This window comes from Carcharhinus amblyrhynchos, chromosome 11 (assembly GCF_965287045.1).
Source record: "Carcharhinus amblyrhynchos chromosome 11, sCarAmb.v2.hapA, whole genome shotgun sequence".
Classification (NCBI taxonomy): domain Eukaryota; kingdom Metazoa; phylum Chordata; class Chondrichthyes; order Carcharhiniformes; family Carcharhinidae; genus Carcharhinus; species Carcharhinus amblyrhynchos.
Genome location: NC_137334.1, coordinates 19,797,931 through 19,823,888, shown reverse-complemented (window position 1 = coordinate 19,823,888; position 25,958 = coordinate 19,797,931). Strand labels below are relative to the sequence as shown.

General features: G+C 49.9%; 1 protein-coding gene across 2 annotated transcripts in view; it reads right to left on the bottom strand.

Moving 5' to 3' along the window:
* Window positions 1–25,958, bottom strand: part of LOC145349958 (uncharacterized) — a 49,870-nt gene that overhangs the window by 10,392 nt on the left and 13,520 nt on the right. For both annotated transcript variants that reach the window (XM_080198690.1, XM_080198691.1), the window contains 9 exons: window positions 23,640–23,768; window positions 20,541–20,609; window positions 17,796–17,864; window positions 14,907–14,995; window positions 10,406–10,457; window positions 7,766–7,993; window positions 5,334–5,448; window positions 4,357–4,504; window positions 2,418–2,760 (listed from right to left, as the gene is read on the bottom strand). In XM_080198690.1, the coding sequence (XP_080054816.1) occupies window positions 2,418–2,760; window positions 4,357–4,504; window positions 5,334–5,448; window positions 7,766–7,993; window positions 10,406–10,457; window positions 14,907–14,995; window positions 17,796–17,864; window positions 20,541–20,609; window positions 23,640–23,768 (1,242 nt within the window). The remainder of the gene's footprint in view (window positions 1–2,417; window positions 2,761–4,356; window positions 4,505–5,333; window positions 5,449–7,765; window positions 7,994–10,405; window positions 10,458–14,906; window positions 14,996–17,795; window positions 17,865–20,540; window positions 20,610–23,639; window positions 23,769–25,958) is intronic.

Below are 25,958 nucleotides of genomic sequence, written 5' to 3'. Positions count from 1 at the left end.
CTGTCCTTTCTGAGCGGGAAGAACCTCTCCACCTCTACCCTATCTATCCCCTTCATTATCTTGTAAGTCTCTATAAGATCCCCCCTCAGCCTTCTAAACTCTAACGAGTACAGACCCAGTCTATTCAATCTCTCTTCGTAAGCTAAGAGCTAGTGCAAACTCAGTGGGCTGAATGGCTTCCTTCTGCACTGTGTAAAGATTCTTTAGGGAAGGAAATCTATTCAATCTCTCCTTTAGCTTACGAAGAGAGTCTACCCAGTCCCACTCCCCTGCCCAATCCCCATAACCTTACACATCTTTTCAGGCAGCAATCCAATGCCCTTTGTGAATCAGTGGGGCATTAATAGGACATCAGTGAACTAGACGGATACTGAATTACGATATCCATCTAGTTTGAGAATTACAGTCACCGTTAACTGAGACTAACTTTTTCAATTCCAGATTTTAATTGGATTCAAATTTCTTAGTCACCAGGGTGGGATTTGAACCTGCTAAAGTAACCAATGAGAGGTGTCAGCAACAGCAGGATCAACCAATGATGTGACCGGGAATCATGTGACAGCCCAGTGACATCATCAGGGAGCTCACAGGGTGGCTCAGTGACATCACTGAGGGGGTCACAAGGTGTTAACATCAGACAGACACTTACACCCCCTCTGGGTGTTGAGGGGACAGTGAGGTCTGAGTCTGATTGGTTCACCCTGCAGCCATTAATGTGACCCCTATCAGAGAGCCACTGCCAGCCAATCAAATATCAGGAAGCTTGGTTGCAGGAGTGGCGCCCAATCCCAGGGCAACTGGCAGGAGCTGGTGATGGAGGCCAGATTTTCAGCTTAGTCTGGGGTCGCACTGGGACCAGGCTGGCAGGCCAGGGGTGGTAGGGTGCTGGGGTGGTAGGGTGCTGGGGTGGTAGGGTGGGTCAGAATAAATAGGGTGTTGGGGGAAGGGGAGGGTCAGAATAGACAGGGTGCAGCGGGAGGGGGGTCAGAATAGACAGGGTACTGGGGGAGGGGCGGAGGGGCGGAGGGAGGGAGGGGGGAGGGGCGGAGGGAGGGAGGGAGGGAGGGGCGGAGGGAGGGAGGGAGGGGGGAGGGGCGGAGGGAGGGAGGGAGGGGGGAGGGGCGGAGGGAGGGAGGGAGGGGGGAGGGGCGGAGGGAGGGAGGGGGAGGGGCGGAGGGAGGGAGGGCGAGGGGCGGAGGGGGGGAGGGGCAGAGGGGGGGAGGGGCAGAGGGAGGGAGGGGGAGGGGCAGAGGGAGGGAGGGGGAGGGGCAGAGGGAGGGAGGGGGAGGGGCAGAGGGGGGGAGGGGCAGAGGGAGGGAGGGGGGAGGGGCAGAGGGAGGGGGGAGGGGTGGAGGGAGGGAGGGAGGGGGAGGGGCGGAGGGAGGGAGGGGGTCAGAATAGACAAAGTGTTGGGGGGAGGGAGGGGGTCAGAACAGGCAGGGTGCTGGGGGGGAGGGCGGGTCAGAACAGGCAGGGTGCTGGGGGGGAGGGCGGGTCAGAACAGGCAGGGTGCTGGGGGGGAGGGCGGGTCAGAACAGGCAGGGTGCTGGGGGGGAGGGCGGGTCAGAACAGGCAGGGTGCTGGGGGGAGGGCGGGTCAGAACAGGCAGGGTGTTGGGGGGCGGTCAGAACAGACAGGGTGTTGGGGGGGGGGGTCAGAACAGACAGGGTGTTGGGGGGGGGTCAGAACAGACAGGGTGTTGGGGGGGGGGTCAGAACAGACAGGGTGTTGGGGGGGGGGTCAGAACAGACAGGGTGTTGGGGGGGGTCAGAACAGACAGGGTGTTGGGGGGGGGGGTCAGAACAGACAGGGTGTTGGGGGGGGTCAGAACAGACACGGTGTTGGGGGGGGTCAGAACAGACAGGGTGTTGGGGGGGGTCAGAACAGACAGGGTGTTGGGGGGGGTCAGAACAGACACGGTGTTGGGGGGGGTCAGAACAGACGGTGTTGCGGGGGGGGGGTCAGAACAGACAGGGTGTTGGGGGGGGTCAGAACAGACAGGGTGTTGCGGGGGGGGGGTCAGAACAGACAGGGTGTTGGGGGGGGCAGTCAGAATAGACAAGGTGTTGGGGGGAGAGGGGTCAGAATAGACAGGGTGCTGGGGGGGTCAGAATAGACAGGGTGCTGGGGGGGCGGGGGGGGGTCAGAATAGACAGGGTGCTGGGGGGGCGGGGGGGGTCAGAATAGACAGGGTGCTGGGGGGGTGGGGAGAGAGGGGTCAAAATAGGTAGGGTTCTGGGGGGAGGAGGGGGAAGAACACAGGGGGTGGCCCTCAGATGGGCAGTGTTCTGAACCAGCAGGTACCCCAGCCACCACACCCCCAAATCCCACCTGCCGGTCTGGACGCTGCCTCTCCGGCAGAGGGCAAAGTGCCAGTGGCAGTGGCAAGACTGCCTACTATTCCCAGTTTTACTCACCCACAACAAACTCAGTACGTCCATTGTTCTTGCTCCTCTCAGTACTTGGCCCCGAGGCCTGGTTTCGGCCTAGTGCCTCCTTCGAGCCTGGTGCTTTGTTAAACCTGGAGCCCTGGTTTCCACCCAGAGAGTCCCTCGACTGTGACCGCTTGTTCAGTCCTGACTCCTGGTTTGACTCAACTGAACCTCTGCGGCCTGACGGGTTATTCAGGCCTGCAGCGCGATCCGACCTCAGTGAGCCTTTCAGCCTTTCAGAGCTGCTGGCCGCAGAGTTGCTGTCTGGAGCATTCGGATCCCAGTCGGGATTTTCCTCTCCTTTCCTCCTTTTGTTCCTTTGTTTCTTCTGTGGAGAGGAAACAAATTTACAAACCAACATTCCACCTTTATCCTCAAACTGGACTTCCAGATTCTCAATCCAGTCAACATTCCCAATCCCAAACTTCCCAAACTACCCAAAGGGTAGTGGGGGTGTGGAATGCACTGCCGAGTAAGGTGGTGGAAGCAGGCACGCTAGGGTTGTTTAAGAGTCACTTAGACAGCCATATGAGCGGGCTACATATAGGGGGATATAGTAGGCCTTACTGAACATTGTAGGCTTGGGAATACGTTTTGCCTCAGGAATGTTAGTCTTTGCCTGTTTAATAATGAATTTTTTTGTCTCCACAGGCATTTAAGTCCAGCAAGGGGCATGCGGGCGGCAGGCTGTAGTGGGCTGCTCTTGGATGTTGCTTCGGGAGTTGCCTATTGCTTCATGTCGTTAGTGTGCTTAAACTGGACCATCTCGAGGGCAACATGACAGCTCAGAGACTATCTCTGTTGCTGTGCGGACACATGGATTTGGGCCTGTGTCTGTGGGAGTTTGCACGTTCTCCCCGTGGTTGCGTGGGTTTCCTCCGGGTGCTCCGGTTTCCTCCCACATCCCCCAAAGATGTGCTTTTAGGCTGATTGATTGGGTACTAAAATTGTCCCTAAATTGGACCTCCCTGATCCTCGCACGTTAGGCGTAGACTAAAATCATGAATAGGTCACTGAGATAGTAGGACGGCGGCGCGGGCTCGTTGGGCCGAAGGGCCTGTTTCCCGTGCTGTGTTGTTCTTTGTTCTTTGTTGTTCATCCTAGAAAATACTCTCATTCCCAGGAACAGCCCTTGCTGTGGCTTGTGTACCCTCAAGGTTGCATCACATGACCAACGCCCCAACACCCCCTGCCACCTTCCCCACCACAGGAAAAAAACAAGCTTTCTTCAATATTTTCAAAAAAGCTGTTAAGGAAACAATCCAGCAGGTTTTTAATGTAGTTCGTCAGTTATCCTGGATTGTTTCAACAGCCTCTGGAAAATTGATCCTTAATTACTGGAATACAAAAACTAAACCTTGAAGGCTTGTCCCAGGCTCTAGGCCAGGGCAGATAAACCTACTCCTAAGGCCCAGGCCAGGGCAGGTAGATCTACTCCCGGGGCCTAGGCCCAGCAGATAAACCTACTCCCAGGCCTCAGGCCCAGCAGATAAACCTACTCGCAGGCCGCAGGCCCAGTAGATAAACCTACTCCCAGGACCCAGGTCAGGGCAGATCAATCTACTCCCAACACCCACGCCCAGCAGAGTGGCAGATAAACCTACTCCCAGGCCCAAGGTCAGGGCAGATCAATCTACTCCCAAAACCCACGACCAGCAGAGTGGCAGATAAACCTACTCCCACAGCCCAAGCCAAAGCAGATAACCTACTCTTAGGGCCGAAACCAGGACAGTTATACCTCCTCCCAGGCCCAAGACCAGATAAACCTACTCCCAGGTCTCAGACCAGGGAGGCAAACCTACTTTCAGGACCCAGGTCAAGGCAAATAAACCGACTCCCAGAGCCCTGCCAACAGCCCTTCAGGCCTCAAGACAGCTAACCCTTCCGGCCTAAAGGGAGAGGCTTTCTGCTCCGTTGAACTCACCGTTCTGATCCTAGTGCTGCCCTCATCGACTTGGTTCCACTCTCCGGCCTCCTGGTCATCAGCATCTGTCCCAGAATCCCCTGCTACCACATGGCCGTCCTCTTGAAGATGCTCCCTCCGCCTGCGACTGGGGTGGTGTCTGCTATCGCTGTACAGAACAGAGTAGGGCCCAGAGTTAGACACTGCGGGGGGAGATACTGAACGGATAACTGGGGGATTGTCATCTGTTCCACTGTACTCACCCCCAGGCCCAAGATGGTGAGGGTGAGGAGGAAGACTATGGGGGTGACAAAGAACAATTTCTCTGAAACAGAGGTTTTCTGCAGTGAGCAATCCCTCAGGTTGTGATCCGTCTCCTCGCAGCCTCTGCGTAATATAAAATGGGAAGTCTATATTCTGAGGGTCTTGCAGGCCTTTCTGCCCATCTATGGCTATGTCAGCTTGAGAAATGGACCTCGGTCACCCCCTCCTCTTCTATTCCCACAGCCCAGGATATAATTCCTACTAAGTGTCGATCCAATTCCCTTTGGAGAGTTACTATTGAAACAGCTTCCATTGCCCTTTCAGACAGAGCACAGGGCTCAATCCATCAGCATTCCCAATCCTCGGCCTCATTCCATTGAACATCCCCAATCCCAGGCCTCATTCCAATGAATATTCCCAATCCCAGGTCTCATTTCATTGAACATTCCCAATCCTAGGCCTCATTCCATCAACGTTCCCAATCCTAGGCCTCATTCCATCAATGTTCCCAATCCCAGGCCTCATTCCAACAACATTCCCAATCCCAGGCCTCATCCCATCTACATTCCCAATTCCAGGCCTTGTCCAAGTATTCCATATTGTAACAATTCGATGATAAAACCAATGAATTCCCCTCGGCCTGTCTGATCTTACAGATTCAATCCGTATCCTCTGGATACCGACCCTCCTGCCAATGGGAATTGCTTGGCCGACACTAATCCAATCACACTCACCCTCCATGGAGACCACACGATTCCCCCATCTCCTCAGCCTCTGATAGGCTGTTTGGCTCAGCCGGTGGCCAACCCGATAGGGATGAGATCATTGTCGATTTTCTATTCGTGGAACCTGAGGATAGAGAAATCACAAAGACAGCGCCAAGGGGGCTTTTATAAATACAGAATAAAGCTCCCTCTACACTGTCCCCCATCAAACGCTCCCAGGACAGGTACAGCATGAAGTTAGATACAGAGTAAAACTCCCTCTACACCGTCCCCATCAAACACTCCCAGGACCGGGACAGCACAGGGTTAGATACAGAGTAAAGCTTCCTTTAAACTGTTCCTATTAAACACTCAGGAAACGTACAGCACAGGGTTAGATACAGAGTAAAGCTCCATCTTTATGAGTTCTGACAGTGCTGTCAGTGTGATAGATATTCCAGTGTTGCTTTTCAGTGGAGTTCTGGGATTTTTCTGGAATTTTGTTTTCTGTCCTGTGCCTGGCCTTGCCGGGGTGGGGTTTGTCCCAGATTTCTTTTGCAATCTCTGCTGTATCAGTGGTTGCCTGTCCCTTATCAGGCGCTCTGGTGGTGGTGTGCCAGGGTTGGGTGGTGGTGGTGGGTGATGCCTGGGTGGTTTCTGCAGAATGGGATTGAAGCCAGAGGAACAGTCTCAAAGCCAACTCGGAGTTGGGGGGGGGGGGTGCAGAGGGGCAAACACAGGATGGATGCTGGGGGCAATGATAGGCCCTTGTCCAGTGCCCAGCCTGAACCTCCTCCCTCATCAATTCTGTACACCCCCTGTCCCCACACCCCTGGTGAAAAGCCTCTAATTTATTTTCTTCACACTTGGTCACCCTAGGATCTGCCTACTGAGGGACTATCTAGTTCTCCTCTGAATCTACTGAGGAAGCAGTAAAAGTGAATTGATCTGGGATAGTTGGAGGATTAGTATCAGGATTCCTGAACCTTCTGACTGTCACTGACCCTTGAGATATTGGAAAGACAGATCAGCTATATAGTCAATATCTTTTCCCAAAGATAGGGGAGTCTAAAACCAGAGGGCACAGGTTTAAGGTGAGAGGTGAGAGATACAAAAGGGTCGAGAAGGGAAATTTTTTCACACAGAGAGTGGTGAGTGTCTGGAACAAGCTGCCAGAGATAGTAGTAGAAGCGGGTACAATTTTGTCTTTTAAAAAACATTTAGACAGTTACAAAGAACAAAGAAAATTACAGCCCAGGAACAGGCCCTTCAGCCCTCCAAATCTGCACTGACCATGTTGCCCGACTGAACAAAACCTCCTACCCTTCCAGGGACCTTATCCCTCTATTCCCATCCTATTCATGTATTTGTCCAGACACCCCTTAAAAGTCACTATTGTATCTGCTTCCAATACCTCCCCGACAACGGGTTCCAGGCATCCACCACCCTGTGTAAAAACTTACTTTGTACATCTCCTTTAAAGCTTGCCCCTCGCACCTTGAACCTATGCCCTCTAGTAATTGACTCTTCCACCCTGGGAAAAAGCTTCTGACTGTCCGCTCTGTCCATGTCCCTCATAATCTTGTACACTTCTATCAGGTCACCCCTCCATCTCAGTCATTCCAGTGAGAACAAACCAAGTTTCTCCAACCTCTCCTCATAACTAATGCCCTCCATACCAGGCAACATCCTGGTAAATCTTTTCTGTACCCTCTCCAAAGCCTCCACATCCTTCTGGTAGCGTGGTGACCAGAATTGAACACGATATTCCAAGTGCGGCCTGACTAAGGTTCTATAAAGCTGCAACATGACTTGCCAATTTTTAAACTCAATGCCCAGCCGATGAAGGCAAGCATGCTGTGTCCCTTCTTGACTACCTTCTCCACCTGCATTGCCACTTTCAATGACCTGTGTATCTGTATACCCAAATCCCTTTGCCTATCAATACTCGGAAGGGTTCTGCTATTTACTGTATATTTCCTATCTGTATGAGACCTTCTAAAATGCATTACCTCACATTTGTCCAGATTAAACTCCATCTGCCATCTCTCCGCCCAAGTTTCCAACTGATCTATATCCTGCTGTATCCTCTGATGGTCCTCACTGCTATCTGCAAATCCATAGGCATAGAGGGATATGGGCCAAACGAGAGCAATTGGGACTAGCTTAATGGTTAAAAACTGGAGGCAGCATGTACAAGTTGGACTGAATGGCCTGTTTCCATTCTGTGACTCTGGATATCATTAGAGCAGGAATTAAAGCTAAAAACTTTCCCCAAGTAACATTGAGTTTTACTTGGTCAACTCCCAGCCTGGGGAAAGCTGGATGTTGGGATTGGCTGGTGTCCTGAGCTGAGTTGTGTGTTATGCTGAAGGATTTTGCTTTCTGGAACTTTCTCCTGCTGAGTCAGAAACCCCATGAGCCCACGTTCCCTGGGGGTGAGTTTAAAATCCACTGCTTACCGTGTGATGGGCGTTTCATTCTCTGCACCGTCTCTCCCTCATGTCTGGGGTCGTAATCTGAGCTGGGATTGGATCGGGGTGACTCACAATATGGCTGACGTAGATTCCCATCTTCATCCAACTCCATCTCCGCTGGATCACTGGCGGCCTCCCGGCCTCGGCCGTTGACCTCTGCCCTTCTGTTGGAGCCGACCTTTGACCCTCTGGCTGTGCCGCTGTCTGGCTCACCTGCCAGTCAAATTGGATGTTAGCGGAATAAAGACACAAAGCACCAGTTTAAGCTCTGGCTTAAATCTCCCTCTCGACAGTTAAAGGTTTCTTGGGGCTGTTTCGGTACGCTCCCATCTGTGCAAAGTAGATATAAAATGGGTGCGAGGAGCTTCGGCCCATTTTCACTTGCCTCCCCTGCCCCTTCGTCTCCAAATTCCACTCTCCCACACTCCGGGGCACACACGCTACTTCACCCACCTGACCTTCCTGGACAAGGTGGTCTTCCAATGCACACTGAAGGCAAGGTACCTCATTGCCACCCCCAATCACAATCTCATTCAATGGCAGAGCAGACTCAATGGGCCAAATGGCCTATTTCTGCTTCTACATCTTATAGAATCATAGAATCCCTACAGTGGAGAAGGAGGCCCTTCGGCCCATCACGTACTGACAACAATCCTATCCAGGCCCTAGCTCCATAATCTCACCTATTTCTAATCCCTCTGACACTAGGTCAATTTAACATGGCCAATGCACCTAACCCACACATCTTTGTGGGAGGAAACTGGAGCACCCGGAGGAAACCCATGCAGACACAGGGAGAATGTGCAGACTCCGCACAGACAGTGACCCAGCCGGGAATCGAAGCCGGGTCCCTGGCACTGTGAGGCAGCAGTGCTAACCATTGTGCCGCCCTAATAAAGTTACAGTGAAAATCCCCTAGTCCCCACACTCTGGCACCTGTTTGGGTACACTGAGGGAGAATTTAGCATTGTCAATGCACCTAATCTTTTGGAATGTGGCAGGAAATCCGAGCACCCAGAGGAAACCCATGCGTATACAGGGCGAATGTGCAAGCTCCATACAGACAACGACCCAAGCTGGGAATCAAACCTGGGTCTCTGGTGCTGTGCGGCAACAGTGCTAACCACCGTGTCACCCATATGGTTTTACACTCTCATTCCTGTTAAGGAGATTGCTAAGTAGACTGCAGGGACTCCATTGCTGGTTGTCTAATTGGCGCAGATGGACATTGCAGGGCAACATGGCAGGGGGACAACACATGGGCTCCCAAGATGGTCAATTACAAGTGCCTTGTTGCTCAACACAAGAACACAAATAGAAGCAGGAGTTGGCCATTCAGCCCTTCAAGTCTGCCCTGTCATTCAATACAACCATGGCTGATCTATGCTGGCCTCAATTCCTTTTTTGTGCCATTTCTCCATAGCCCTCTATTCCTTGATCTATCAAATATTTATCCACCTCCACTTTAAATACTTCCAATCATCCAGCCTCCGCCACCCTTTGGGGCAGAGAATTCCAGGGATTCACCACCCTCTGTGAGAAGAAATTTCTATGCACCTCAGTTTTAAATGACCAGCCCTTTATCTTGTAGCTTTGCCCTTTTGTTCAAGACTCTCCCACTAGTGGAAACATATCTTCTACCCTGTCAACCTCCCTCAGCATCTTATATGTTTGAATAAGGTCATCCCTCGCTCTTCTGAACTCCAACGAATACACAGCCAGACTATTTAGTCTCCTTTGATATGACAAACCCCTCGTCCAAGAATTAGCCTGGTGAATCTGGACTGCCTCCAGTGTTACTAAATAAATTTGAAGGTGAGGGGACCAAAACGCAGTATTCCAGATGAGGCCTCACCAATGCCTTTGTACAATTACAGCAAAAACTCCCTATTTTTACTAACTCATAAAAGAAATTAAGAAATTTCCAAGCCCTTTGCAATGAAGGCGAAAACGGCGGTTGTAGTGTAGTGGGGGTGGGGGGGGAACCATCAGAAGCAAGTGTGGAACTTTCTAGAGGAATGTCCTAAAGGAAATGGATCCGGGGAGTATTTGGAGCCACAGATTTCAGAGTGTGAAGTTTCCATGTCTTTAGTCTCCCAAACACTTCCATTTCCCTCAGTCCCTCTGGCTGGACCTGATATATCTCAGCATAACCCACACTAATCCCCCTTGTACCCCACTAGGGTGGCACAGTGGGTAGCACTGCTGCCTCACAGCGCCTGGGACCTGGGTTCAATTCCTGGCCTGGGTCAATGTCTGTGTGGAGTTTGCATGTTCTCTGTGTCTGCGCGGGTTTCCTCCGGGTGCTCCGGTTTCCTCCCACAATCCAAAGATGTGCAAGTTAGGTGGACTAGCCATGTTAAATAGCCTCTTAGTGTCAGGAGGATTATCAGGGTAAATGCATGGGGTTATGGGAATAGGACCTGGGTGGGATTGTGGTCGGTGCAGACTCAATGGGCTGAATGGCCTCCCTCTGCACTGGAGGGATTCTATGATAATCCCAAGAAATTCCATGTTGCAAGTCCAACTCATCCTGCTGTGTGGCCTGTTGTCTGAGCTTGAATGGCTGCCAGGCGTGTGGAGACCCCCTCCCCCTCTCCATCGCCCTGCCAGCCTGTTTCTTACCTGAGGAATCCCAATCAGGGTCGGTCTGCCTCTGGGCCCCTCTCCTCAAAACCTGAAAAAAATTGAATAGAAACTGAATAAGACACAAAGGATTCCTCAGCCTGTGGGTGAGATTATTGAGGTCAGAGCTTTGGAACAGTGATTAACCTGGGTGACACGGTGACACAGTTGTGGTTAGCACTGCTGCCTCACAGCACCAGGGACCCGGGTTCGATTCCTGACTTGGGTCACTGTCTGTGTGGAATTTGCACGTTCTCCCCGTGTCTGCATTGGTTTCTTCCGGGTGCTCCAGTTTCCTCCACAGTCTGAAAGATGACTGGGTTAGGTGGATTGGCCATGCTAAATTGACCCTTAGTGTCTCAGGATGTGTAGGTTTGGTGACTTAGCCATGCTAAATTACCCCTTAGTGTCCAAAGATGTGCAGATTAGTTGAATTGGCCATGCTAAAAATTTTCCCCTTGGAGTCAGGGGGATTAGCAGGGTGATTGTGTGGGGTTACGGGGATAGGGTCTGGGTCAGATCATTGTCAGTGCAGACTCAATGGGCCGAAAGGCCTCCTTCTGTCCTGTAGGGATTCTACAAACCAAAGGCTTCGCAGAGATTGTCTCGGCATCACTGACCGGTGCTGCAGCAAGTCCTCAAGATATAGGGCCTGCACAGGGAGGAGAGACACAAAGTCTTTGGTACACCTCAATGAATCATTCAGGGTTTACCTGGACACAAATTCGACTGGTCGAAACCACAAAAGTAAAATCAATAAATGAGGCACCATGCAAACAGTGGGTCGGATTACTGGACAAATCAGCTGGCAATGTTCAGAGAGAGGAACATGTACAATCCAACTCTGACAACATCTTAGAAACAGAGTAAAACTCCCTCGATACTGTCCCCCGTCAAAAACTCCCAGGACAGGTACAGCACGGGGTTAGATACAGAGTAAAGCTCCCTCTACACTGTCCCCATCAAACACTCACAGGACAGGGACAGCATGGGGTTAGATACAGAGTAAAGCTCCCTCTACACTGCCCCCATCAAACACTCCCAGGACAGATACAGCATGGGGTTAATTACAGAGTAAAGCTCCTTCTACACTGTCCCCCATCAAACATTCCCAGGACAGGTACAGCACAGAACATAAGAACATAAGAACATAAGAAATAGGAGCAGGAGTAGGCCATCTAGCCCTTCGAGCCTGCCCCGCCATTCAATAAGATCATGGCTGATCTGTTGTAGCTCAGTTCCACTTTCCCGCCCTCTCCCCATAACCCTTAATCCCCTCTCTTATCAAGAACCCATCAACCCGCTTCTTAAAAATATTTAGCGAGGCAGCCTCCACCACTTCAACGGGCAGAGAATTCCAGAGATTCACCACCCTTTGAGTGAAGAAGTTCCTCCTCAACTCCGTTCTAAACTGCCTCCCCTTTATCTTGAGGCTGTGCCCCCTAGTCCTACTGTCTTTTTTGAGCGGGAAGAGTCTCTCCACCTCTATCCTATCCATCCCATTCATCATCTTATACGTCTCAATGAGATCTCCCCTCATTCTTCTAAACTCTAACGAGTACAAGCCTAGTTTATTCAGCCTCTCCTCATAGCTCAATCCCCTCAACTCCGGTATCAGCCTAGTAAACCTCCTCTGCACTCCCTCCAGGGCCAAAATATCCTTGCGCAGGTGCGGCGCCCAAAACTGCACACAGTACTCCAGCTGCGGCCTCACCAATGCCCTATACAGCTGCAGCAAGACCTCCCTACTTTTATATTCAATCCCCCTCGCTATGAAGGCCAGCATCCCATTCGCCTTCCTGACCACCTGCTGCACCTGCAAGCTGGGTTTTTGCGACTCATGCACAAGGACCCCGAGGTCCCTCTGCACCGTCGCCTGCTGCAGTTTTTCGCCACGTAAGTAATAGTCCTTCCTACCATTCTTCCTACCAAAGTGGACCACCTCACACTTGCCAACATTAAATTCCATTTGCCATTTCCTGGCCCATTCGCCCAGCCTATCTAGATCCTTCTGCAGACTCTCCACACCCTCCGCACAATTTGCCTTTCCCCCAATCTTGGTGTCATCAGCAAATTTCGACACCCTGCACTCGGTTCCTCCTCCAGATCATCTATATAAATGGTAAATAGCTGAGGCCCCAGCACCGACCCCTGGGGCACCCCACTAGTCACCAACCGCCAATCCGAATAGCACCCATTGACCCCCACTCTCTGCCTCCTATTTGACAACCAATCCTCTATCCACGCTAACACCCTACCCCCAACTCCATGTCCCCTGACCTTCTGCAATAACCTCTTGTGAGGTACCTTGTCAAACGCCTTCTGAAAATCCAGAAAGACCACATCCACCGGCTCTCCTCTATCCACTGCCCTAGACACATCCTCATAGAACTCCAGTAAATTTGTCAGACACGACTTCCCTTTAATGAAACCGTGTTGCGTCCGCCCTATCAAGCAATTCCCTTCAAGATGCCTCGCAATTTCCTCCTTAATGACGGATTCTAACGTTTTACCTACCACAGACGTTAAACTAACCGGCCTATAATTCCCCGCCTTTTGCCTGGCACCCTTCTTAAACAACGGCGTAACATTAGCCGTTTTCCAATCTTCCGGCACTTCCCCGGAATCCAGCGACGTCTGGAAAATAACCACCAAGGCATCCACTATCACCTCCGCCATTTCTTTCAGAACCCTCGGATGCATTCCATCCGGTCCTGGGGACTTGTCCACAATCAGCCCCTCCAGTCTGTCGAGCACCGCCTCTCTAGTAACAGTAATGTCATTAAGACCCTCCATTCCTACCACCTTTCCATCGCTAACACCCGGCAAATTATTCACGTCCTCCTCCGTGAAGACAGAAACAAAAAAGTTATTCAAGACCTTAGCCATATCCCCATCCCCTACCACTAGCTCCCCTTTCTCATCCTCTAAAGGACCAACGTTCACCCTAGCCAGCCTCTTCCTTTTTATATATTTATAAAAACTCTTGCTATCCTTTTTTATATTAAGTGCTAGCCCAGCCTCATAGCTTCTCCTACCCTCCTTTATCAACTTCTTTGTCAATCTTTGTTGACATTTAAACCTTTCCCAATCCTCTTCTCGCCCACTACTCTTAGCTACTCTAAATTCCTCCGCTTTTAATTTAACACTTTCCTTCACCTCCTTCGTTATCCACGGCTTATTACCTCTCTTCCTACTGTCCTTTTTAACCATCGGAATAAATTTCTGCTGAGCACCAAGAAAGATCTCCTTAAAGATCCTCCACTGCTCCTCAGCAGACCTACCTTCCAACGCACTCCCCCAGTCCACATTCGCCAATTCTTCTCTCATCCTACCATACTCCCCTCTATTCAAACAAAGGACGCGTGTCCGGGAACCCACTTTCTCCTCCTCCATCTGCACCAGAAACTCCACCATACAATGATCACTCTCTCCAAGAGGATCCTTCACCGCAAGGTCCCTAATTCTACCCGCCTCATTACATAGCACCAGATCCAAGATAGCTCGCTCCCTCGTCGGCTCCAACACACACTGTTCAAGGAAATTATCCCGGCAGCATTCCAAGAACTCCTCCTCGAGCCCACCTCGTCCAACATGGGTCGACCAATCAATATGCAGATTGAAATCTCCCATAACTACTGCCGTCCCATTCCTGCACGCCGCACTTATTTGCGTGTTAACAGCCCGCCCCACCTCCAGATCATTATTCGGGGGCCTATAGACGACACCCACCAGCGTCTTCCTCCCTTTGCTGTTCCTAATCTCCACCCACAACGATTCCACGTTCTGCTCTTTGGCTCCGATATCATCCCTTGCTACCACCTTGATACTATCCTTAATCAGCAGAGCTAGGCCACCCCCTCTTTCCTCCTGCCTATCCTTCCTAAACACTTGATAGCCCTGTACATTCATCTCCCAGTCCCTGTCACCTTGCAGCCACGTCTCTGTAATGGCCACCAGATCGTATCCATTTGTGTCGATCTGCGCCACCAGCTCATCCACTTTATTCCGAATGCTTCGTGCATTCAGATAAAGCGCTTTCATCCCAGCCTTCACCTGGACCCTATTTGCCGTAACGCCACCAATTGGGACATCCTCGGCCTCTTCCCTTACCTGTACCCTATCCTTAACTTTAGACCTCATAGCGTCACGGTTAGATACAGAGTAAAACTTCCTCTACACTGTCCCCCATCAAACATGGGGTTTGATACAGAGTAAAGCTCTCTGTCCAGTAAGCCTCAGCTGTGTCAAGTTGAGATGTATATCTATTCTGAGACACTGGCCATCCTGTAACATCCCATGTGCTGATTGAAGTTTATATGGAATCAGATCCCACTGGGAGTGCTGGTTATTCAGTCCCTCCTCTGAGGATATGCAGAGTTGTAGGTTGACAGTGGGGGTGATGTAGTCTCTTTAAGGGCTTTTCTCTATTCCTCAGCTTTTAGTCAGTGGATCTAATGCTGGAAAACTGTTTCCCAGAGCAGCTGATTTTTACACTGACCTTCCTGCCTCGCCTTTGCTTCGAGCGGATATGTGTTGACCCCAGGGACTGACTAGAATCTCCTTCACTCCCAGAGACAGTATCGGCATCTACATCAGGAAGGAATCAGAGGGAAAGGATATCACTCAATGTAGAATTAATTAGATCAAATAATCTTACAGCAGGGGAGAAGGCCATTCATCCCATTAGCTAGGGGATGCTAGACTATTAATCTAGAAACTCAGTTAATGTTCTGGGAACCCAGATTCAAATCCCGCCATGGCAGATGGTGGAATTTGATTTCAATAAAAAATATCTGAAATTAAGAATCTCCCAATGATCATGAAACTATTGTCAGAAAAACCCATCTGGTTCACTAATAACCTTTAGGAAAGGAAATCTGCCATCCTTACCTGGTCTGGCCTACATGTGACTTCAGAGCCACAGCAATGTGGTTGACTCTCAACTGACTTCCAAGGGCAACTAGGGATGGGCAATAAATGCTGGCCAGCCAGCGACATCCATGTCCCACGAATGAATTTAAAAAATAATTTACTGTACCATCCCCTTGAAGGAACTTTCCACTTGGGCCCAGCCCCCTTCTCCTTCCTTCCTGCTCTATAAATATTTCCTTGTTTAAACATTTATCCAATTCTTTTGAAAGTTCCTACTGGATCTGCGCTCACTGTCCTTTCAGGCTATATTTTCCACATCACAATGGTTCAGAGCAATACAGAGATGACTCTTGTTTCCAAGTGAGCAACATGTTTATTTATAAAAGTTTTAAAATTACTCTGCAATCACAAAACGCCTGTACACGCTCAGCTTCTAGAAGATTCTGTGGTGTCGGTTTACTTTGCTCTGAGTCCTCACCCAGGCTTAACCAGTCAAGCACAGTGAGCATAGATCAGTTACCAGACTCACATAATCAATTACAGAACGATTAACCTCACAGAACATACTGATTCCTCCACTGCCCCTTCCAATGGTATTCCAGTCAAAGAGGGAAAAGTTTCATTTTAATTTTCTCTCTGCTTCTGGACTTCCATTGTCCAGTGCACTGCCCTGCTGGACGTGTGGGCCGGTTTGCCAATCTCCTGCTGTCAGCTGGGTGGTGCCCCTGGGGAGAATGCCCAGTTCAGATGACTATCAGACACAGAATAGAATGGGCATCCCAGGGGTTGCCAAGAGAGACTGAACAATTTAGGCCTATAGTCTCTGGAGTTTAGAAGAATGAGGGGAGGTCAAATTGAGGTATACAAGATGATAAAAGGTATGGATAAAGTAGACATGGGATGGATGAGAGGTCACAGTCTTAGGATAAGGGACAGCAAATTTAAGAGAGAGTTGAGGAGAAACTACTTCTCCCGAAGGGTTGTGAATCTGTGGAATTCGCTCCCCCAAAGTGCGGTGGATGCCGGGACAGTGAGTAAATTTAAGGAGGAGTTGGACAGATTTTTAATTGGTAATGGGTTGAAGGGTTATGGGGAGAAGGCAGGAAGATAGGGATGAGGAGCATATCAGCCATGATCGAATGGCGGGGCAGACTCGATGGGCCAAATGGCCTAATTCTGCTCCTGTATCTTATGAACTTATGAACATATAAACTCATCCCGGAGGAATTTGTGTACGTAATTGCATTCTGTGATTGTAATAAGTGATTTTTTAAATCAGAACTCAGATTATAGAGCCAAGATCCGCTCCCCACATTTCTAACACCACAGGAATTCAGGCACAGGTTGGCAGCACAAAAGATTTGAGTATCTGTGTGTGTGTTATATCAGGGATCATTGGACAGGGATCAGGAGCAGGAACCCTGGGCTGATTTCCCCTCTCTCTAACCCAGGGATCACTGGACAGTGATCAGGAGCAGGAACCCTGGCTGATTTCCTCTCTCTCTAACACAGGGATCACTGGATAGCGAACAGGAACAGGAACCCTGGCTGATTTCCCCTCTCTCTAACCCAGGCATCACTGGACAGTGATCAGGAGCAGGAACCCTGGCTGATTTCCTCTCTCTCTAACACAGGGATCACTGGATAGCGAACAGGAACAGGAACCCTGGCTGATTTCCCCTCTCTCTCTAACCCAGGCATCACTGGACAGTGATCAGGAGCAGGAACCCTGGCTGATTTCCCCTCTCTCTAACCCAGGCATCACTGGACAGTGATCAGGAGCAGGAACCCTGGCTGATTTCCTCTCTCTCTCTCTAACCCAGGGATCACTGGACAGTGATCAGGAGCAGGAACCCTGGGCTGATTTCCCCTCTCTCTAACACAGGGATCACTGGATAGCGAACAGGAACAGGAACCCTGGCTGATTTCCCCTCTCTCTAACCCAGGCATCACTGGACAGTGATCAGGAGCAGGAACCCTGGCTGATTTCCTCTCTCTCTAACACAGGGATCACTGGATAGCGAACAGGAACAGGAACCCTGGCTGATTTCCCCTCTCTCTCTAACCCAGGCATCACTGGACAGTGATCAGGAGCAGGAACCCTGGCTGATTTCCCCTCTCTCTAACCCAGGCATCACTGGACAGTGATCAGGAGCAGGAACCCTGGCTGATTTCCTCTCTCTCTCTCTAACCCAGGGATCACTGGACAGTGATCAGGAGCAGGAACCCTGGGCTGATTTCCCCTCTCTCTAACCCAGGGATCACTGGACAGTGATCAGGAGCAGGAACCCTGGCTGATTTCCCCTCTCTCTCTAACCCAGGCATCACTGGACAGTGATCAGGAGCAGGAACCCTGGCTGATTTCCTCTCTCTCTAAACCAGGGATCACTGGACAATGATCAGATAGTTGTGAGTCCAAGTCCCATTCTACCCACTTGCACACCTAATCCAGGCTGACATTCAAATGCGGTACTAATGGAGTGCTGTACTGCCTGAGGTGCCTTCTTTAACTCACCTCCCAGTTCCTGCGCAGTATCTGCTCCTGCCTGCTTGTCAGTGAGGTCGCCATCAACTGGCATGTGCCCTGGAAAATAAAAGAAACCAGTTACGATGGAGACAGCAGATAGAGGAAACCATTCCTACTCCATCCCAGATCAAAACCCCCCTCTCCATCTACAAGACACAAGTCAGGAGTGTGCCGGAATTCTTCCCACTTGCCTGGATGGTGCAGCTCCAACAACAGTCAAGAAGCTCGACACCATCCAGGACAAAGCAGCCCTGTTTGATTGGCACCCCATCCATAAACTTCCATTCCCTCTGCCACCAACACGCAGTAGCAGCAGTGTGTACCACCTACAAGATGCTGAGAACAATTCACCAAAGATCCTTAGACAACACCTTCCAAACCCATGACCACTACAATCTAGAGGGACAAGGGCAGCAGATACATGGGAACCACCTGCAGGTTCTCCTCCAAGCCACTCACCATCCTGACTTGGAAATATATCGGCCATTCCTTCACTGTCGCTGGGTCAAAATCCTGGCACTCCCTCCCAAACAACACTCTGGGTGTACCTACAACTCAGCAGCTCAAGAAGGCAACTCACTATCACCTTCTCAAGGGGCAATTAGCAATGGGCAATAAATACTGGCCTGGCCAGTGATGCTCCCACATCATGCATGACCTAAAAACAAAATTGGGAGGAGTTTATGGGTTAATAGATGGGGGTCAAGGGGCAAAGCACACAGGCTCTGACAGCATTCAAGATGAAACGCTGGGGAACGGGCGTAACCACAGCTTGGAGGGTCTGTGAAGGATTTCTGGAAGAATTGTTTGATGTGCACTGCTAACAACTGTGAAGAAGAGAAGAAAGTTGACGTCATTTTTAGCCTGACTTTTGACTAGCATGCTTTGAGTAAAAGGCAGAGCTGTGAGCACCATGAGTTGGTGCTCTTTTATAAAGTTGCTGCACAGTGAGATGTTTTTGGGTATCGGATGGTACTGAGAACATTAGGAGGCTTTTGAAACTCCTCTGATAAGATTAGATAAAACCCAATAACACATTAGAGGCCCCAGTCTGGAGGATGTCCAACACAACCCATTTGAGTCAAAGATCGGGTGCTTACTGATATGGACAGAATGGAAAATAACTGGAAGGATTTTTAACTGTATACAACGATGTGGAGATGCTAGCGTTGGACTGGGGCAGACACAGTAAGAAGTCTCACAACACCAGGATAAAGTCCAACAGGTTTATTTGGAATCACGAGCTTTTGGAGCACTGCCCCTTCATCAGGTGAGTGGAGAGTTGGGTTCCAATCATTATCTTGCAATTATGTCTTTGTCTATATATGCCCTGTTTGTGAAAACTACCTCTCCACTCACCTGATGAAGGGGCGGCGCTCCAAAAGCTTGTGATTCCAAATAAACCTGTTGGACCTGAACCGGGTTTTGTGAGGCTTCTTACTGTAACTGTATACAAAGCAGCCAGTTCTAAATTTCAGCTTCTGGTCAATTGTTGGAGTGAGATCTGTATTAAACAAAGCTGGCTACATTGGAGTGATTACATGACTCAGTTACTTACAAGATATTTGAATGTTGTAATGTATTTAAATTGTGCAGTAAGGAAAAAAATAAAAGCAAAAATATTGCGGATGCTGGAATCTGAAACTAAAATAGAAAATGCTGGAAAATCTAAGCAGGTCTGACAGTATCTGTGGAAAGAGAATAGAGCCAATGTTTCAGGTCTGGATGACCCTTCATCAGATGAGTCAGGGGATTATGTTACGGTTTGAATCTTGTGTTCAAATAAATGGACCTCAGGAAACAGATGAACTCTTGGCTGAGTCATTCATTTATTCTCATATAATTCCTGTGTCAAAACAAACTCCAAGCCTAGATATTGAGCGGTTTACTGAATGGGCGATTGCAAAGTGACCCGAGTAAGATGTGATAACATATCCAAATCCCCCATTTTGTTTCAAGCTGATTTTTACTGCCTGACTCGGAGATTCGAGTGCGCCCCTTTTATTCCGTCATTCCTGGGTTCGGGATATGCACATGGGTTTCAGCTCAATCTCAGTATCGGCCAGGAGGACAGCACGGTGGCACAGAGGTTAGCACTGCTGACTCACAGTACCAGAGACCTGGGTTTGATTCCAGCCTCAGGTCTGTGTGGAGCCTGCATGTCCTCCCCATCACTGCATGGATTTCCTCCAGTTTCCTCCCACAGTCCAAAGATATGTAGGTTAGGTGGATTGGCCATGCTAAGTTGCCCCTTAGTGTCCAAAGATGTGCAGGTTAGGTGGATTAGCCATGCTAAACAAGTTGGGTTATGGGGATAGGGACACTAAGGGCCTGGCTAAGAAACTGTGTAAGAGAGTCAGTGCACACGATGGGCCGAATGGCTTCTTTTGCACTGTAGGGATTCTATGAGGTGTCACTGGACAGTGATCTGGACTCGGAAGTGTGGAGATTCAAGTTCCACACTTGTGAGCTGAGCACACATACCAGGGCGTGTCTGTCTAGTACAGTACCATGAGAATGCGGCACTGTCCAAAGTGCTGGCTTTAGAAAGAGGCATTAAACCAAAGCCTCAGCTGCGACCCTGCCCAAGTCAAAGTGAAAAATCCCACTATCATCAGCAGGGGGGGGGGATCTCCCAGCATCTTGGCGAATTCAGTCCCTCGATATACATTCCAGTGCTAAAGGTCTCTGAGGTGTTTGGATTCTGTGTCCTGTCCTGTTTCACTAACTCACCTTCCAGTCCCTGCTGAACAGCCTGTCTGGCCTTCTTGCGATCGACACTGCGCTCAGGTGGAACGTGCTCTGTAAAATAAGGGAACCAGTTACCATGGAGACCTCGGTTAGGAGAAACCAATTGCCACAGCATCCCACATGCACAGCCCCCACTTGCTCCCCCATTAGATCATTTCTGGTGGTTTGACCCTGTGAAGGTTTCCATCCCTGGAACCAGGATTGACTTTTCCACGACCAATGGTGTCGAGTGAAAGAACCTCTACTCTGCCAGCCTACACTTGTCTTTACCTCCACGTAAGCTAACGTGGAGTCAATAGGAATCAGGGGGAAATCTCTCTGCTGATTGGAGTCTTACCTGGCACAGAGGAAGATGAGTTGTAGTTGTGGAGAGTCACTCATCACAGTCCCAGGACATCTCTGCAGGAGTCCCTCAGGGGAGTGTCCGAGGCCCAGCAATCTTCAGCTGCTTCATCAATGACCTTCCCTCCATCATAAGGTCAGAAATGGGGGTGTTCGCCGATGATTGCACAATGTTCAGCACCATTCGCCACTCCTCAGATGCTGAAGCAGTCCATGTCCAAATGCAACAAGATCTGGACAATATCCAGGCTTAGACTGATAAATGGCAAATAACGTTCATGCCACACAAGTGCCAGCAATAACCAATAACCATGGGCAGCACAGTAGCACAGTGGTTAGCACTACTGTTTCACAGCTCCAGTGTTCTGGGTTCGATTCCCGGTTTGGGTCACTGTCTGTGTGGAGTTTGCACGTTCTCCTCATGTCTGCGTGGGTTTCCTCCGGGTACTCCGGTTTCCTCCCACAGTCCAAAGATGTGCGGGTTAGGTTGATTGGCCATGCTAAGAAATTGCCCCTTAGTGTCCAGGGTAGCGGAGGTTAGAGGGATTAGTTGGTATGATATGGGGGTAGGCCCTGGGTGGGATTGTGGTCGGTGCAGACTCGATGGGCTGAAGGGCCTCTTTCTGCACTGTAGGGTTCTATGTTATGTTATGTTATTTTGTCTACAGCAAGAGAGGGTTTAACCATCAGACCTCGACATCCAATGGCATTACCATCGCTGAATCCCCCCCTATCAACATCCTGGGCGTTACCATTGACCAGAAACTGAATGGACTAACCATATAAATACTGTGGCTGCCAGAACAGGTCAGAGGCTGGGAATCCTGCAGAGAGTGACTCACCTCCCAATTCCCCAAAGCCTGTCTACCATCTACAAGACACAAGTCAGGAGTGTGATTGGATATTCTCCACTTGCCTGGATGGGGGCAGCTCTAACAACACTCAGGAAACTCAACACAATCCAGGACAAAGCAGCTTGCTTGATTTGCACCCCATCCACAAACATTCACTCCCTCCGCCACCGACACACAGTGGCAGCAGTGTGTACCATACACAAGATGCACTGTAGGAACTCAGCAAGGTTCCTTAGGCAGCACCTCCCAAATCCATGCCCACTTCCATCTAGAAGGACAAAGGCAACAGATACACGGGGACACCACCACCTGCAAGATCTCCCCCCATGTCACTCACCAACTTGACTTTGAAATATATCGGCTGCTCCTTCACCGTCGCTGGGTCAAAATCCTGGAACGCCCCCTCTCTAACAGCACTGTGGGTGTACCTACACCACATGGACTGCAGCGTGTTCAAGGAACAGATCACCACCACCTTCCCAGGGGGCGATTAGGGATGAGCTTTCCAGCTATGCCCACATGCAATGGAAGAATGAGAAAAACACCCCAGAAAATGTTGGAAAAGTGTTATAGGTCAGGAAGGTCTGCAGAGTTGGATGGCAGATAAGGTCAATGTTTCAGGCTGATGATATTTCAACAGATCCAGAGAAACTCACACACCTGAAACATTAACTTCCGCTCTCTGTCTCTCTCTGACTGCCTGACCTTTGGAGATGTTGAATCAGTTGCAAAGTGGAGTGTAACCCAATGCTTACTACATCAACTTAAAATGGCTGGGCATTGTCCCTGGTAGGGGAGAGAATAAATGGGTTACAGGGGGGCAGTGGCACAGTGGTTAGGACTGCTGCCTCACAGCACCAGGTTCAATTCCCAGCTTGGTTCACTGTGTGGAGTCTGCACGTTCTCCCTGTGTCTACATGGGATTCCTCCCACACTCCAAAGATGTGCAGCTTAGGTGGATTGGCCATGCTAAATTGCCCCTTAGTGTCTGGGGGATTAGTAGGATAAATACTTAAGGTTATAGGGATAGGGGCTGGATGTGACTGTTGTTGGTGCGGTCTCGATGGGCCAAATGGCCTTCACCTGCACTGTAGGAATCGTATGATTGTTTAAAGTTTAAGTTTAAATTTTATTTATTAGTCACAAATATGCTTACAGTAACACCACAATGAAGTTACTGTGAAAATTCCCTAGTTGCCACACTCTGGTGCCTGTTTGGGTACACTGAAGGAGAATTTAAGCACGGCCAATGCGCCTAACCCGCACATCTTTTGGACTGTGGGAGGAAACCCATGCAGACATGGGGAGAACGTGCAAACTCCACACAGACAGTCACCCAAGCTGGGAATCGAACCCGGGTCCCTGGCGCTGTGAGGTAGCAGTGCTAACCACTGTGCCAACGTCAATGGGAGATGCCTGAATGGTGATTGAGTGTAACTCCTGTGTGGAGATTCACCCTTCTGTTGACATGGCTTCCTGACAGATGGGAGATGTTATAGGCTCCATTAGCAGTGACAGAGGACAATGTAAGGAGGGTAATGTTCTGTGAAGGGTGCTATGATATGGTGAGCAATATCAAGTGTGCGTGCATGCTCGTGTGTGTGTTATTTTTACAGGAAAAAGATACAAAAGTCTGAGATCACGTACCAACCAACTCAAGAACAGCTTCCTTCCTGCTGCCGTCATGGACTGTCGAATGGAGCTACCTCGCACTAAGTTGATCTTTCTCTCCACCCTAGCTATGACTGTAACATTCTGCACCCTCTCCTTTCCCTTCTCTATGAATGGTATGCTTTATCTGTATAGTGCGTAAGAAACAATATTTTCATTGTATGTTAATACACGTGACAATAATAAATCAAATCGAGAAAGGAGATTAGCTCACCCTGTTGATGAGAGGCGTTGGTTGGAAAGCAGCCATTGGGAATTTGGGCAGGTCCCAACCAGGAAAGTTGCACAACCTGTCCGTCTGGAGCCATGAGCAAGCTTCCCGCCGCGGTGTCCTTATGGAGCTCTGGAGACAGAGAGAGTAAAACACAGTCCACAATCAGAGAGACTCTGTCCGATGATCCAATACACCCCCGTCTCCTGCCCTGGAGCCAGGGGCACAGCAAGACTACAGCTACATTACTATCCTGCCCACAACAGCAATCCTGAGCATATGCCTGACAGGAGGGCAGTGCCAAATGGTGCCTTTTCTTGCATTCCATCCTCCTAGCCTGCTGACTCACACTAAACGATGTGGCACAGCATTTAACGCAGCTGGGAGCAGGAAGACGTAAAGGGGACAGATTGAGTGTGAAGATGGATTGGGGCAGATGGAGGATAGCTGAGGGGAAAGCTGACTTCCTCGGGTTTGGGCCCAAGAAAGGTCGCATCAGCGCACTTTTCTAAATGGTGGGAAGCCAGGAACATGATCAAATAGAGAAAGACACTTTGCAATCTGAGCTCACTTATCACTGAAACATAGCGGGCACGGTGGCTCAGTGGTTAGCACTGCCGCCTCACAGTGTCAGGGACCCAGGTTCAATTCCAGCCTCAGGTCACTGTCTGACAGAGTATCCCACCCATGCTCTCCCCTCTGCACTATCCCCATAACCCCACACATTTCCCATGGCCAATCCACCTAACCTGCACATCTTTGGACACTAAGGGGCAACTTAGCATGGCCAATCCCCCTAACCTTCACTTGGTGACTAGTGGAGTGCCCCAGGGATCGGTGCTGGGGCCTCAGCTATTTACCATTTATATAGATGATCTGGAGGAGGGAGCTGAGTGTAAGGTGTCGAAATTTGCTGATGACTCAAAGATAAGTGGAAAATCAAATTGGGCGGAGGGTGTAGAAAGTCTGCAAAGGAATCTAGATAGGCTGAGCAAGTGGGCGAGGACCTGGCAGATGGAATACAATGTTGGCAAATGTGAGGTTATCCACTTTGGCAGGAATAATAGTAGGAAGGACTACTACTTAAAGGGCGAAAAGCTGCAGCATGCTACGGTGCAGAGGGACCTGGGGGTCCTTGTGCATGAGTCACAAAAACCCAGCCTACAGGTGCAGCAGGTGGTCAGGAAGGCAAATGGGATGCTGGCCTTCATAGCGAGGGGGATTGAATATAAAAGTAGGGAGGTCTTGCTGCAGCTGTATAGGGCACTGGTGAGGCCGCAGCTGGAGTACTGTGTGCAGTTTTGGTCGCCACACTTGCGCAAGGATATTTTGGCCTTGGAGGGAGTGCAGAGAAGGTTCACTAGACTGATACCGGAGTTGAGGGGGTTGAGCTATGAAGAGAGGCTGAATAGACTGGGCTTGTACTCGTTGGAGTTTAGAAGGATGAGAGGGGATCTTATTGAGACTTATAAGATGAGGAAGGGGATGGATAGGGTAGAGGTGGAGAGGTTCTTCCCGCTCAGAAAGGACAGCAGGACTAGAGGGCACAGCCTTAAGATAAGAGGGGGGCAGTTTAGAACAGAGTTGAGGAGGAACTTCTTCACTCAAAGGGTGGTGAATCTCTGGAACTCTCTGCCCGTTGAAGTGGTGGAGGCTACCTCGCTAAATATATTTAAGACGCAGGTAGATAGGTTTTTGGTAGGCAAGGGGATTAAGGGTTATGGGGAGAAAGTGGAAAAGTGGAACTGAGCCACTTCAGATCAGCCATGATCTTATTGAATGGCGGGGCAGGCTCGAAGGGCTGGATGGCCTACTCCTGCTCCTATTTCTTATGTTCTTATCTTTGGACACTAAGGGGCAATTTAGCATGGCCAATCCTCCTAACCTACACACCTTTGGACATTAAGGGGCAATTTAGCATGGCCAATCCACCTAATCTATACATCTTTGGAGTGTGGGAGGAAACCAGAGCATCCGGAGGAAACCATGTAGACATGAGAGAATGTGCAAACTTGGCACAGTGACCTGAGGCCGGAATTGAATCTGCGTCCCTGGCACTGTGAGGCAGCAGTGCTAACAACTGTGCCTCCGTGCCGCCCACATTTCAAACTGGGATTTGACTGATGTAGCTTTCAGTGGTGTTTGTAACACTGACTGTAACCAGATCTGCGGTAACGGTTTAGTTAAGCAGCTTGCTCACTGCAGGAAACACTCGTGCTCTGCCTAGGTTACAGGTATGTGACCGTAACAGCATGTCATCAGTGAGATGTCAATAGATTTCTGCTTGAAAAGAGTGTGAGAGATGTGGAACAAGCTGGTTGG